The 15,479-nt window shown below is 43.1% G+C and overlaps 1 protein-coding gene across 2 annotated transcripts in view; it reads right to left on the bottom strand.

Moving 5' to 3' along the window:
- The window catches only part of LOC134346993 (phospholipid-transporting ATPase ABCA1-like), a 170,398-nt gene that overhangs the window by 107,230 nt on the left and 47,689 nt on the right, over positions 1–15,479 (bottom strand). For both annotated transcript variants that reach the window (XM_063048934.1, XM_063048935.1), the window contains exon 5: positions 15,185–15,303. In XM_063048934.1, the coding sequence (XP_062905004.1) occupies positions 15,185–15,303 (119 nt within the window). The remainder of the gene's footprint in view (positions 1–15,184; positions 15,304–15,479) is intronic.

The following is a 15,479-nucleotide window of genomic DNA, read 5'->3' as shown; positions in this document are numbered from 1 at the left end:
GTGAACATCAGCTGATTTTCTGAACTCGTGTCTTGTAGCCTGATGAAAGTACTACCATCTGCGCCTTGCACAATCACCCCGTGCCTCTCTGAACTTTGTCCGACAATTATGACTCGATCACAATTGCATAGTCTTAAACCAGTCAGCAATACTTTTATCAGCATTCAAAGGAAGGACTATTAAAAACTGAGTTTTCTATCCTAAAATACATTTTCATAGAAACACATCCTAAGGCTCATCAAGTCCTCACCAACCATCACCAGGTATTAACACTAATCCCATTTTATTCTTCTCCGATTCCCATCAAATCCAACCCCCCTTCCCCCACCCATCAGATGTTACCACCCTTGTACATAGTAGAGGTAATGTTCACCTATCAAACGTCCATCTTTGGCCTGTAGAAAGAAACTGAAGACACAACGGAAACCCACGTGATCACGTGAAGAAAGTACAAATTCAACATAGACAACGCTGGATAACAGAATTGGATCTCGGTCAGTGAACTTTGAGGCAGTAGCTCTACTAGTTGCACCACCCATTGGTCATTGATGTTAATGTGATCAATCTTCAAAATGCAATTTCTGTAAAATGGCAAAGGCCTACTTTCCTTTCACTTAACCAGAATTGCATCTCTAGTTGCATGTTCTCAACAGCAATGCATGCAACTTGAGCTCAACTTCAGAATTTTGTTTTTGACCACAACAGGACCATACTTGAGATGGAATATCCATTGCATGTACAACACAGAGGTAGCATGTCTTTCCCATCTTATCATTTTCTGCAAGACTCTGAGTTAGAACTGGGAGAATGTGGGGACAAAATTGAAAAAGTGCTCCAGTGCATGAATCATGGCAGATTAGCAGGCAGACCCAGCAAGAAATTAAGCAATATATATGTATTTATTGTTAAAGATTTGGAGTTTGCTGTGTACATACATCTATTGATGCTTCTGGACACATCTTCAGTGATGTTTCTGGAATCATCGGTTGTTTTGGGTCTTTCAACATCATAGAACCTCCTCCAGGTGACCCAGCCGGGGCTGATCAGACCCCAGCTTGTGTCCAGATGGCTAGCTACTTATGACTCCATGGCTCCCCTCTTTTGAGCCACAGCCATCTTGAGGCCCTCTCTGCCGCATCGGTGGTACTGCGGATGGCTCTCCTCTTCCTCTCTCCCTCAATGCCCAAAGTGCTGAAGGCTCTAACTAAAGAACGGGCTATGAATCCCCTACAACCAACCTCCACTGGGAGACACCTCGCTCTCCATCCAGCCTGCTGACAGTTGCTGACCAGTCCTGCACTAGGGTAGATTTCTTACAGTTGTACAAGGTGATGATGAGGCCACACCGGGAATACCGTGAAGAGTTTTGGTCTCCTCAGTTAAAGAAAGGACACAGTAAAATTGGAAGTGGTCTAAAGGAAATTCCCCAAGCTAATTCCAGACACAAGAAGTTTATTCTATCAAGAGAAGTTAGACAGTTCAGATTTGTATTAATTGGAACTATCAAGAATGAGGACTGACTTAATCAAACACAAAAGATGTTCACAAGGTCACAAACAAGAGAATATAACTACAAGAGGTTGGTCATTTAAAACTGAAATGTGCAAAATTTTCTTCTTTCATAGGGTAGTTATTTCTGGAACTCTTTGCCCCTGATGATGACGGAAGCTACAATATTAGATACAACGAAGATGAGGCCAGATAAATAATAGAAAGATGAGATTTAAGTTTAGGTTATGGGGAAATTATACAGCAAAGTTGAGGCTAGCAGAGATTAGCCATGATCATATTCAATGGCAAGGCAAACTTAAGAGGCTAAGTGGCTTACTCCTGGTTCTCGCAGAAGGCCAAGCAGCACCTCTAGGAAGAGGTACAGTCGACGTTTCGGGCCGAGACCCATCATCAGGTCTTGGCCTGAAATGCCGACTGTACCTCTTCCTAGAGGTGCTGCCTGGCCTGCTGCGTTCACCAGCATTTTTTGTGTGTGTTGCTTGAATTTCCAGCATTTGCAGATTTCCTTGTCTTTACTCCAGGTTCTGTTTTCATCTGCTCCTGTGTTGTTCTTGTTCTATATATCTGCATGGATATATCAGTGCCAAAACCCACCCAAGGTCAATGCCTCTTTCCACAGACATCATTTGGATGCTGGAAAATGTGGTCATGGGAGATAGGGTCCTCTTTCCACCCTAGTAAGCCTTTTCCTAAAAATGTGAGTATTTTAGGTAAGAATGCAATTCTGAGTGCATGTATCAGGTAGCCTGGGGTTGAATATGTTTTAATTCATGATAGTGGTATGTGTGATACACTCAGACAACCAACTCTAACAGGGCACAATTTTAAATGGCAAACCATTTCCTCTGACTTTGATTTTGTCTTAATGTCACTTTCTCTCAGTACTGTGGCACGGCAGATACAACATCAGCACCATTTTCCTATTGCTTTTGAGGCTTTGTTTTCATTAATAAAGTAAATTTCTTCAGACTATATACACTCTGGCATAAAACAAAATCTCCTGCTTGCACTACCAATCCAATGATGGACATTTTCCCATCAACATACATCCTGGACACTCTATCATGTGATAGACATATCTGGCTATTTCTTTCTTGTCTTTGTTCAAACCTCACAGTGCCAGAGACCAAGATTTGATTCTGACCTCCGGTGTTCCTTCTGTCGAGTTTACACATTTTCCCTTTGAATCTGTGGGTTTCCCTGCACCTTCAAGGAAATCAGGATTAAGACTGATGGGAATTTTCTGCTCGGTATTCATCTGAACCTGATGGTCTGAATTGCCTTTCTGCTGTATAATAAGCAAAACCCTAAACCAAAGGAAACATCTGGACACAGTTCTCCTTGCGATGAAGGGTTGCCCAGAATGCAGCTTGACAGGAATATGTCCGTGATTCAGCAGAATGCACAAATATGAGAAACTCCGCAGATGCTGGACATCCGAGGCAGAACACACAAAGTGCTGGAGGAACTCAGAAGGTCAGGCAGCATCTATGAAAATGAAGAAACAGTTGATGTTTCGGGTCGAGACCCTTCATCAGGACTGATGAAAAGTCCTGAAGAAGGGTCTCGGCCTGAAACACGACTGTTTATTTATTTCCGTAAATACTGCCCAACCTGCTGAGTTCCTCCAGTATTCTGTGTGTGTCACCTTCAGCAGAATGCAGCTGGGTTATTATATTTGAGAAAAGGACTTTTATTGCAAAGAATATGTTCAGGAGAACAACTGGGAAAGATTGCAAAGCACTCCTGAGCAACATTTTAGAGTCTAATGCCTCAAAATGTGTGGATTATTCAAAAAGGTGATGTTATGATCTTTATATATTCATAAAATCCATTTATAGCCTTATAGATTGCATCTGTTTCAAATCCTCTGAAGAATTCAGAACTTTTGCTTTGAATAAAACAGCTCTCTTTGTAAATATTTCTTCTACCTTCCCTTCCCTGTGCAAAAGAGGAAAGGTGTGTATCGAAGGAAAATTGCTTACGTGATAATCTTATCCAAAAGGGATAGGAAACAAAAAGGATGCAACTACAGACTAGTTAGCCTAATGCCTATTATTGGGAAAATGTTATTATTATTTATTAAAGAGCTAGTAACAGGAAGTTTAGAAAGTCACGATTGGAATCAATAGAGTCAGCATGACTTCATGAAGGGGAAATCAAGTCAGACTAACTTACAACATTTTGGGGAAGTGTAAGTCAAAGTGGTTTGAGGAAAGATGCCTCATATTCATAAATTTCTCATCCCAGATTTTTGTGTGACATAGGTTATTTAGACCGTTAGGTTTCCATCCATATCCGAAGAATCCCATTAAGCCTATAGGTCTTTCTCTCACAGATGCCGATCATGTCCCCCTGACTCCCCCAACATCCATCCACTTGTACAGTTATGACAATACAACAGCCAGTTAACCAACCAATTACAACATTTCCAGGATGTGGGAGGAAACTGCAACACGCCATGGTCACAGAGAAAACATGAAAACTCCACAGAGATCATATACATATATGTGGATATTCAAAAAGCACTAAGAGATTACGTTGCAAGCTACGAGCTCAACAAAATATATTAATGTGGATAGAGAATTAGCTCTCAGTTAGTCCTGACGAAGGGTCTCGGCCTGAAACGTCGACTGCACCTCTTCCTATAGATGCTGCTTGGCCTGCTGCGTTCACCAGCAACTTTGATGTATGTTGCTTGAATTTCCAGCATCTGCAGAATTCGAATTAGCTTATTAGGAGGAAGTAACAAATGGAAGGGTGTCATTTTGAGCTTGGGGTCTGCAGCCCGTGAGCAACAAATGGAGCAGTACATGAATGACAACTGTTTGAAATATACTTTAATGATTCAGAAGAAGGTAGTGAAATGCTGACTGAATGGTGGCACAGCCTAAAAGGGCCAAATGGCCTACTGCCTACTTCTTTGTGTAGGGGATAGTAAGCAGGGGTGTTGGGTAGCAGAGAGAGAAAGCCTTTCCCAACATGTAAGATTTCTCAGTGTTAATATCAGCACCTCTCTTTCATGTTGCAGTATGCTAGAATTAAAGGTTGCCAGTGAGGAACACAGTCATTGATAGTGACAGTGGAAAGAAGAAACATATGTATGTATTAAGGGTGTCCTAATTTAAGTCGATCATAGGGACTATTGATCTAGAATGATCCCAGACCTGCAACGGGTGTCTACAGCATTTCCCGAAGACGGGAGTGTCACTCAGGGTTCTACTAGGTGTGATTGATTTTCAAGGAGTAAAGGATCAACATGCGAAAAGTGAACAAGATCATAGGCAAGACATTCATCCACTCACAGACTGCCCGGTAACAACTGAGCCGAATGAAAAAAAATTCAACCCGATAATCAAAGCTATTGACTAAATATCAAGTCTCCTACTAATAAAAATAGAACTGCATCCTCGACTTGTAAACTGGACACTCAGTTATAGAGGGCACAGGCAAAGATGATCACTGCTCCAGACTAAAATAACTCCAGTGCTAAAGTGCAGCCACAGATGTAGTATCGAAGACACGGCAGCCAATTTGTGCAGAGCAAGCTTCTGCAAACAGCAGATTGACAATGACCATGAACTAGAGTAGAGGCTCTATTGCCTATGATTTCTGGCTACCTGCCCCTGCACTCCGTTGTTCTTTTCAGCTTGGTCCAAGGAGTCATCATTGGAAGGCATTTTCCAGCTCATCAGCTCAGCTCTGCATGCTGCATCATCTCTCCCAGCTTAACTGGCCTGCTACTTTGACAGAATGGCTCTGCCAGCTGGCAAGGCTCCCTCACCCAGCCCGAACCTTGTCCGCAGGCTGTTGAAGCTGTCACTGAATGCCCTTCCGCAATCAGAAACATTTCAAAATCAGGCAGTATCTGTAAAATCATCTTAAAAATGCACAGGCACGCATGCATCCTTGCACACTCATACAAGCCTAGACACTCACACACACCTATACACTAACACACACCCATACATTAACACACACCCTATACACACACACACATCACTACATAAACACACACTCATACACTCACATACATACACACTCATATGCACACTAACATTCTCATGTGCATTAACAGGCCCACAAATGAATATTAAAAGGCCTGGATAGAATGGATGTGGAGAGAATGCTTCCAATAGCGGGAGTCTAGGACCAGAGGGTGCAGCCTTTAGAAAAGAAGGGCCTGCACTTAGAGCAGAGATGAGGAATTTCATTAGCTAGAGGGTGGTGAATCCGTGGAATTGATTGTTACAGATGGCTGTGGAGCCAAGTCATTGGGAATGTTTAAAGCAGAGGTTGATAGGCTCTTACTTACAAACGTAATTAGGACATCAAAGGTTACAGGCAGTAAACAGGGGAATGGGATTCAGAAGGAAAATCAATTAGCCATGATCAAATGGGGGAGCAGACTTGAGGGTCCAAACACACACACACACACACACACAGAGTCAAATAAAATCTGATGTAAGAATGTATTCTCGTGATTTGATTTTCACGGGGGCTGCTGTACTTGCACCATATTTAATCCAGTGTCAGCTCTGCAGGCAGATGACCCAAGCACAGGATTGGTGCTGTGCCAAGAGGAGTAGACAGGGATTAATAATGCTGACCCTGTCACCAGTGCAATGCCAAGCAGGAATGCTACCCTGCAGCACACATGGAAGTAGCCCAGCCATGGCATAGTCACCCGGCTGATTAAGCAGACGTTGGTGGGTAATCTGCCCCAGTACCTTTTACCTACATGAACCGGAGGTACATTATGTCCAGGACAGAAATGGCAACCCACCCGCTCTTCGTTGTAAAGTGCCTTGTCACCTTATGCACAAACCTGAGACAACTTGCTTCAAAGGTTTCAAAGTCAGATTTAATGTCAGAGAAATGTATACAATATACATCCTGAAATGCTTTCTCTTCGCAGCCATCCACGAAAACAGAGGTGCCCCCAAAGAATGAATCACAGTTAAATGTGAGAACCCCAAAGTCCCCCCCCCCAGCTCCCCTTCCTCCCGTGCGTAAACGGCAGCCAGCAATGACCCACCCTCCCCCCACCAGCAAAATAAAGCATTGGTACCCACCACTGAGCACTCAAGCATACAGCAAAGCAACAGCAAAGACACAGACTTGCAGTCCTCCAAAGACTACTCGTCCACCCAGTATTCGATATACCACAGGGTCTCTCTCTCCCCCTAATAAGGGAGAAAAATGTGTCTCCATTTCACAGCGAGAGGGGAGACATAACAAACAACTTGCTGGTTTACGATGTTAAAAGTCCGTTGTGTCGCTTTTTCCGAGCTCTGTGCCCAAATATCTCGGGTCTCTGGGCACACAGCTGTAGATCTTCCAACTCTCACAACACACCAATCTCCTGCCGGGACACTGACCTTCGATCCACCCGTCTCCAGAGCCACGAAGTCTCAGACCTCTGAAGGCCAGCGAAGTTCTTAGGCCACGCCCTTGGCATGTCGAATAATAGCCTAACACCTCAGCCGACAGACTCCATCTCTAACAGTGCAGAATTCTCTCAGTACTGTCGTGGATGCTGGCCTAGACTTTGAGGTTCATTTATGCAGCATCTTACATCAAAATCAACTGCCTAATGTGCCGTGAGATATTGTGACCGAATGAGGTGCGGTAAATATTTGGTTACCAGAGTAATGACAGAGCCAGCAAAGCCTACTTTTGAATTCAGAACTAAGAGAAGGATTAGGTCCTGCCACCATATTGGCTGATCCGCCTTAACTCCCTGTTTACTTCCCTACTCCCACATTCCTTGATTCTCTTATCATCTGTGCAGCAAATGACATAAATTAAGGCCTGGATGAATGATTAAGACTATGTAGGAAATTTTCCTCTTCATCAGGCCACCTACTTACCACCTTCGACAACAGAGAGTTTATTTATTCGGAAATATAGCATGGAACAGGCCATCCTGAGCCACACTACCCAGCAACCCCCAACTGTCATGGGACAATTTACAATGACCAATCAACTGGTACAAGCAACACACATCAAAGTTGCTGGTGAACGCAGCAGGGCGGGCAGCATCTCTAGGAAGTGGTACAGTCGACGTTTCAGGCCGAGACCCTTCGTCAGGACTAAATGAAGGAAGAGTTAGTCAGAGATTTGGAAGTGGGAGGGGGAGGGGGAGATCCAAAATGATAGGAGAAGACAGGAGGGGGAGAGATGGAGCCAAGAGCTGGACAGGTGTTTGGCAAAAGGGATACAAGAGGATCATGGGACAGGAGGCCCAGGGAGAAAAACAAGGGGTGGGGGGGAACCCAGAGGATGGGCAAGGGGTATAGTCAGAGGGACAGAGGGAGAAAAAGGAGAGTGAGAGAATGAATGTGTGTATAAAAATAAGTAACAGATGGGGTACGAGGGGGAGGTGGGGCATTAGTGGAAGTTAGAGAAGTCGATGTTCATGCCATCAGGTTGGAGGCTACCCAGACGGAATATAAGGTGTTGTTCCTCCAACCTGAGTGTGGCTTCATCTTTACAGTAGAGGAGGCCGTGGATAGACATGTCAGAATGGGAATAGGATGTGGAATTATAATGTGTGGCCACTGGGAGATTCTGCTTTCTCTGGCAGACAGAGCGTAGGTGTTCAGCAAAGCGGTCTCCCAGTCTGCGTCGGGTCTCGCCAATATATAGAAGGCCACATCGGGAGCACCGGACGCAGTATATCACCCCAGCCGACTCACAGGTGAAGTGTTGCCTCACCTGGAAGGACTGTTTGGGGCCCTGAATGGTGGTAAGGGAGGAAGTGTAAGGGCATGTGTAGCACTTGTTCCGCTTACATGGATAAGTGCCAGGAGGGAGATCAGTGGGGAGGGATGGGGGGACGAATGGTCAAGGGAGTCGCGTAGGGAGCGATCCCTGCGGAAAGCAGAGAGAGTGGGGGAGGGAAAGATGTGCTTAGTGGTGGGATCCCGTTGGAGGTGGCGGAAGTTACGGAGAATAATATGTGGGACCTGGAGGCTGGTGGGGTGGTAGGTGAGGACCAGGAGAACCCTATTCCTAGTGGGGCGGCGGGAGGATCAACTGGTACATCCTTGGACAGTGGGAGGAGACCGGAGGAACCGCAGGAAACCCACAGACACATGGGAAAGAACATACAGACTTAATTACAGAGGACAGTGGAATTGAAGTCCAAACTCTGACACCACGAACTATACCAGCGTCACGCTAACCGCCACGCCACCCTGGGTGCCCCGCTGAAGTGTGCTTCTGCAGATCGTGGCTCTGTGCTGGAACCTACCCAACATTACACTGTTCATGGGTGATCCTTGACAGCACAAGTCGCAGAAAAAACTAAGCCACGCTCTTTGACAATTACCCAGATAGAGGACAGATAACACAACAAAGATTTAAGTAAGGTCCGTATGTAGTTTACAGACATAAATGCAATATATTTCATTCAGAGTGCTATTTTCAACAATTCCAGATTCACAGGCCTATTCTTAAACCTCATGAACAGGGAGTTCAGAGAACAAGTCTGCATTCTGTCTGAGCAGTACACAATGAACTGAAACCCAGCTGCGTCAGTATGCTGAAAAACAAGGGAGTAGTTACAGTGTCAGCACTAAGTCCTGCAGTGAGTTGATAACAGCTGAGTCTGGTATAGTTGATACAGTGCGTGTTCTGGAGAAAAGTTTGGCAAGAAAAGACTGAATCATGAGCAGAATGAGCAGGAAAATTTGCAAAAGGACAATGTTGCAAAGGGACAGCAGTTCCAAAGCTTTAAGGATCCTCTGTAGGTGTGGATTTTTTAATTTCACCCAGACGCAACATATCAATTGTGCCTCGGACAGACATAGAATAATTACTTTGGAGTGAAAGGAAGGGAATTGGTGAGAATTTAATTTGTGATGAATAACCATATAAGAAGCAAACTCAAAAGTCTACACAGAATCAGGATGAAAAATGGTGTGAAAAGAAGAGCACAAAGATACAGACTTTAGAAAGCAACCAAAGTAGAGATTGTTGTGGTGGACTTTATGGCATCCAGAAAAGCTACATAGGAATCCTGGGTCCATGACTACATAAAGTGCATTTAGAGTGGCACTGAACCCCTTCTGGTCCTTCTATTGGGAGTGCAACATAACTGGCAAAAGGAGTGCACTACCTCACACAATACTTACTCACTCATCCCATCTGATACCTCCTAATTTATCTACGGTAGGGTTTGCAGGACCCCATTGGTCTCCTTAAAACAGAGCAGAAGCTGAGAGACTACTTAAGAAGAAAGGGAAGAACACTGTATTGTACTAAATACCACTTACAGTTCTACTACCATAGGGCAGCTTGTTGGGAAGGCTGCAGTGACAGGAAAGATCGAAAGATTTACAATCTCATAACTGGCAGAATTTGAAATTACACATTAATACAATAGTTAACTAATTTTAAAGTTATAGAGTGATATTAAACAAATGCTTGTATAACATGCTTGGATTCTTGATACAGTACATTGTGGTACCAGGCACTGCAGCTTAATTTTGAATTACTACCTTCAAGATAAGGATGCTCAGTTGGGAGCTATTTCTTTGCTTGTTTGTTATTTCAAATAGGGAACAAAGTTAATTAACAGCAAGAGCGTTTTCGGGGAGAATCATAGGGAGTGGAAATGTTAGCTGGGAGGGGTAACTGATGGGGTTGGAGAAATCACGATCGATGTAGGCTTCAGAAGAACATTCATGCTCCCCCTGGTCATATAAAGTAACCCGGAGGTCATTGTTGTCCTCCCCTCCCATTTTGGTAGCCTGAGGGGTGGACAGACCTCATGCTTACTAAATTCCTATTCAGACATTGCCAGCATTGTTTCAACATTTGTGTGGTGTAAACAAGTGCAAGATTAAATACAGATGTGAAATAATTATCAAATATCATATTTCCTTACAAATATCTCGGGGGAAAAAAGCAATTGCTTGAAAACTTCGTGATTGACACTTTGAGTACTACAGTCAAAAACAGCCCCTTCATCCCAGAGTCTGCACCTTCCACCAAGCACCTACTTACCCCAATTCCATTCGAACATTCTCACCTTCCTATCAACCCTCCCCTGTTTCTACCACTCAACTGCACTCTAAAAACAACTTAGCAGTGGGTAATTTACCAGCCAAAAAGAGATTTTTATCAATGTAGGAGAATAACCCATACAGTCACAGGAAGAGCATGCAAACTCCACACAGAGGCCAGGAATGAACCTAGATTACTGGAGCTGTGACAAAGAGCATGACAGCTGCAATGTTGTAACACCAAGGTGTAGTTCTATCCCATTGATCATTTGAATGTGGAGAGTTAAAATTCATTCCCTGCCCCCAGTCTCTAGTTATCTTTGCAAACTGCAATGTTATTCTTGGCATAGAAGTGAGCTATAGCCTAGGATGTTTACTGTCCAGCTAGCACAAACTTAAGATAACAGATCTCATCACACAGCATTTTACCGGAAAGTTATACATTCAATCTGTATCAGTATAAATGTACTTTGGAGTGAATTCTTCTAAACATAAAAGGCCTGTACCTTATTTGACACTGAAAATTACAAAAACAGAAGCAACCTGATGTATACCAATATTAAACCACACTGCATCTGTTTTACTCAAATTAGTCAAAGGATTTAAGGACAAGGTTAATGGACTGAGGCAAACACGGTTTTTATCAACCACATTTTTGATGATATACACTATGTAGGATCTGTCTGACGTCTTTAAAAGGTTATGGACGGCTTTAATGGAACTACTGTAAATGGAAGAGTGGTTGGCTCATCGAGCGGCTAACTCACAATTCCAGAGATCAGGGTTCAAATTTTACATCTGGTGCTATCATTTTGGAGTTTGAATGTTCTCCCTGTGACTGGGTGGGTTTTCCCAGAGGGCTTCTGTTTCCTCCCACATTCACAAGGATGTGCAAGTTGGAAGGTTATTCTGTGACAGTGAACTGCATCAAGTGAGTAGATGAGTGACAGAATTCTGAGAAGAGCAGCTGGGATCACAGGAAGAGCAGATGAGCTTGTCGGAAGAAAAGGCTGCAGGGAAAGTGAGTGGGTCACGGAGTGCTCTGTGAGCTATCATTGGCTCAACAGACAGAGGTGTTCTTCTATGTCATAAGGAAATTTGTATATGGAGTTCAGGCAGCCTTCACTCCTGCTCGAAAGGTGGAATTTAAAGGATTGTAATATCAATACTGCACTTTGCTCCAACAGTGTATCTGCATAGTAAGGACAGGGGAGACCCAGCTAGGGTAAAACTAATCTTACAAAGTCTCCATTCTAAAATTAAAAGGTTTTCCAAGAGCATTTGTTTAAAAAAAAGTGATATTTGACAATCATGGTGCATCAAGACTTAATTCAACTGATGCCAACAACAAAATGATATTAACTTTCTTTCTCTCCATCCTCATCACTGAAGAAACATCAGGTGCACATACATGAATTTCAATATCAAATTACAGCAAACCATTTTTGATTAGTGGTGCCATAGCTTCTCCAAAGCTGCTACAGTTTATAGGGAGCAATGTTTCTAGAGAACCATGTATTTAGCTCATCAATCCAAAGGCCCTCACTGAATGCCAGAGAATTTTCTCTATTGTGCCAGCTATTCCTTATCCATCAATCCTTGCTACTTGGAAATGTTCTGGCCATTACCACATTGATGTTTATAACTTACATGTCTGCAAATTAACTGCCTTGTTCCCTACATTACAACAGTGAGGATACTGCAAAAGTACTCTCCAACCTGATGGCATGAATATTGATTCCTCCTTCTGGTAAACAAATTCCACCCCCTACACCTCTTCCTCTATTCCCTACTCTGACATTTTACTTCCTTGCACCTGCCTAGTCCTTCTGTCTGGGTCCACTCTTACTTCCTTTTCTCATATAGTCCACTCTCCTCTCCTATCAGATTCTTTCTTCTCCAGCCCTTGACCTTGCCCACCCACCTGGCTTCACTTATCATCTTCCAGCCAGTCTCCTCCTAGCTTTTTATTCTGGCATCTTCTCCCTTCCTTCGCAGTCCTGAAGAAGAGTCTTGGCCCAAAACATTGGCCCGGACAGAGCCTGAGTACCCACAATCAATGATTTAGAAAAAATCTCTTCCCCTCGGCCAGATTTCTGAATGGTCCACAAACCCATGAACACTACTTCATTATTCCTTTTGATTATATTATTTATTTACTTTGTAATTTATAGTAGTTTTTTTGTCATTGCACTGTACTGCTGCCCTAAATGCACAAATTTCACATCATATAATAGTGATAACAAACCTGATCCTGATTCGAAATGTTTCAAGCTCCCATCCATACATATCAACTTAAAACTTATCTACTGGTTTGGTTTGAGGCATTTCAGTTTCAGAAGCAACATAGCAGTGGAAGAAAACTACTCATTGGATGGTTGGAAGAGAATGCAATTCTTCACTTTAACAATATACCAGCTAACTCTGATCTAACTTTAACATGCAGACAACCTTTTGCAAGTGTGTGTGCATGAACACTTCCTGAAGGCACATTCTGCAGAAGATCCTGCCATCTGTTCACAGCTGATAGCATCCTCACTCTCTCTACCCAGAAAAGTCGGTCAGATACAAAAAGAAACACTTCTCTAAATAAATTCTAAATTATAGAATATACAAACGAGAAATCTATGGATGCGGAAAACTGGAAATACAAACAAGAAATACCGCAAGTCAGGAGGCATCTGGTTAGACGTGACAGAGTCAATGTTGTAAGCTGATGAAAAATGTAAAACAGAGAAGGAGAGAGAGGTGGAGAGTGTAGGCCTGTGATAGCAAGAACTTCTGCATGGAACAAAAATGATACTATCTAAGAGAGGAATAGAAGGCTTGCAAATTTGATCTGTTGGAGATAGAGTGAGAGAAGTGAGGGCAGTAAAGATGAAAAAGCACTGATGGAAATGTGAGAGGCTGTTCGTGTCAGAACCAGCCATGAAACTTTGTCTTCTCTGTTGGTGTCGGAACTGCTACAAGATTATTATCTGTAATACTCAGGCATGCACAGATGCATGCAGCCGGATTGGCTGAGTATTTCCAATATTTTGTTTTTTTCTCTCTCTCTTGTAATTGCACAGTCCGTTTCAAGAATTCAGCATTTCCCATGGCAGCCAATTCAGTCACTGTAAAATGGAAGCATTATTGCATTGTTGTAAATGGAGAAATCAATCAGAGCACAGCAGCATGATTCCACCTACTGCAGCGTGATAATGACCAGATCATCTGCCGCATTGCAGTCATAAAGAATAATTTTGGTCACGATAATATGGAAAACTCGTTTACTCTTCTTCAAAATAAAGACTGATTTATACTTCTGCGTTAGTAGCCTATGCTGTCGTGAGCATTTATACTTGTGCGTTGGTGTGTCTGCGTCGCTCTGCAATTCACCGCCAAAACTCTAGTTGGCGGTGCGGTTTCTATGCCACTGTGTTGAGTTTCTCCATGTTGAAACTCAGCACGAAGAAACTCAAACTTCAAACAATGGCGACTGAAACTGAAGGAGGGTGAATTTTCTGTGCTTGTCCAGCCACTGAAAGACATGGACAAGGAAATGCATTTCAAATATTTTCGGATGTCGGCAGGTAGATTTGACGATTTGGTTCATCCTCTCCAACCGTTTATTTCGCATCAGTGTACGCACAGTATACTCAGAGACTGGCAATCACCATTCAAGTTTTAGCCTCAGGTGGAAGTCAACAGGCTGGAGCAGCTAGTTACAAACTGGCGTCAAGAACAGGGTTCTCCACAATTTCGGAGGTCTGTAAAGCTTTATGGAAAGCATTGCAGCCAGAGTTCCTTCCCTGCCCTTCAGTCGCCCAATGGGAAGCTACTGCAGCGTAGGAGGAAATGTGATGCTACCAAGCAGACCAATCACAGTTGTTGCGGTCTGCGTCGCTGCGACACGTAGTTACATTTTTGGAGGGGTACGCATTGGGCTACGGCGTAGGGTACGCGGCTACACCGTACCTACGGCGTAGATTTGACACAGAAGTATAAATTGGCCTTAAGGCCTTTACATCCTTAACACCCAGCTGGCCGAATAGATTAGATTCTGTTTCAACAATTCTTCTGAAAGCTGCCACATCTAACAGTGCAACGCCCTTTAAATGGAATGACCTCAGTTATGCCACTAAAAGCTTAAGTACCAGGAATAGAACAGTGCTATACTTTCCATTCTAACTTATAAAAGTTAAGTCATATAAAATAGCCAGCACTCCTAAACAAAGTGTTGGAAAGGTAATACAAAGGTTAGCCAATTGTACTGTAATAGGGAAGTTTCCCAGCAACAAACTTTTACCCCTTGAACATTAAAAATATGAATTAGTTAATGATGTTCCTACAGTCTTCAAGACTCTTTGAGTACCTCCAAATCTCAACTCTTCAAAATTCCAGGCGACCATCCCTCCACCATCTCATTCAGTTTTGTGGGGCCAATCCCTAATTCGTCCGCCTCTCTCACATATTTGCTATGACTACTAAAAGCAACTTGGGCCAAGATTTCAGTATCATTTACTCTTATGTCTTGATGTTAAGCTGCTGTAATTTTGAGCTTTCTGCCGAACGCATTGATAGTTTTACAACTATGTCAAAGGCACAGTATGTTGCTGATCAATCCAGATAAAGATGTAAAAAGAGGGGTCATCATGAACCAGGGGGAAAAGTACCGAGAGTAGAGTTGCTGAATCTCTTCAGAGCTTCATACAGCTTGTGGAAGGCTTCCATATTTCCATCCCTCTGGCTGTACAGTATTATCTTCTTGGCATCAAGAAACAGGCGGGAAAGGCTGCAATGAAAAGACCAAGTAAAACAGCTTTATCAAAATTTCAATTTGGTACTATATATCTATTCCTAAAAGCATCAACAAAACATCTTTAATAGCAATGAAGCTGCAAACTAAAACACAATTGTACTCCTGCATTTGTACCCTGTAGATTTTAACACAGACTTGTGACGCCAGTT

This window comes from Mobula hypostoma, chromosome 5 (genome assembly GCF_963921235.1).
Source record: "Mobula hypostoma chromosome 5, sMobHyp1.1, whole genome shotgun sequence".
In the NCBI taxonomy this organism is placed as follows: domain Eukaryota; kingdom Metazoa; phylum Chordata; class Chondrichthyes; order Myliobatiformes; family Myliobatidae; genus Mobula; species Mobula hypostoma.
The sequence above is the reverse complement of the archived record's forward strand: the minus strand, read 5'-3'. Positions and strand labels throughout refer to the sequence as shown.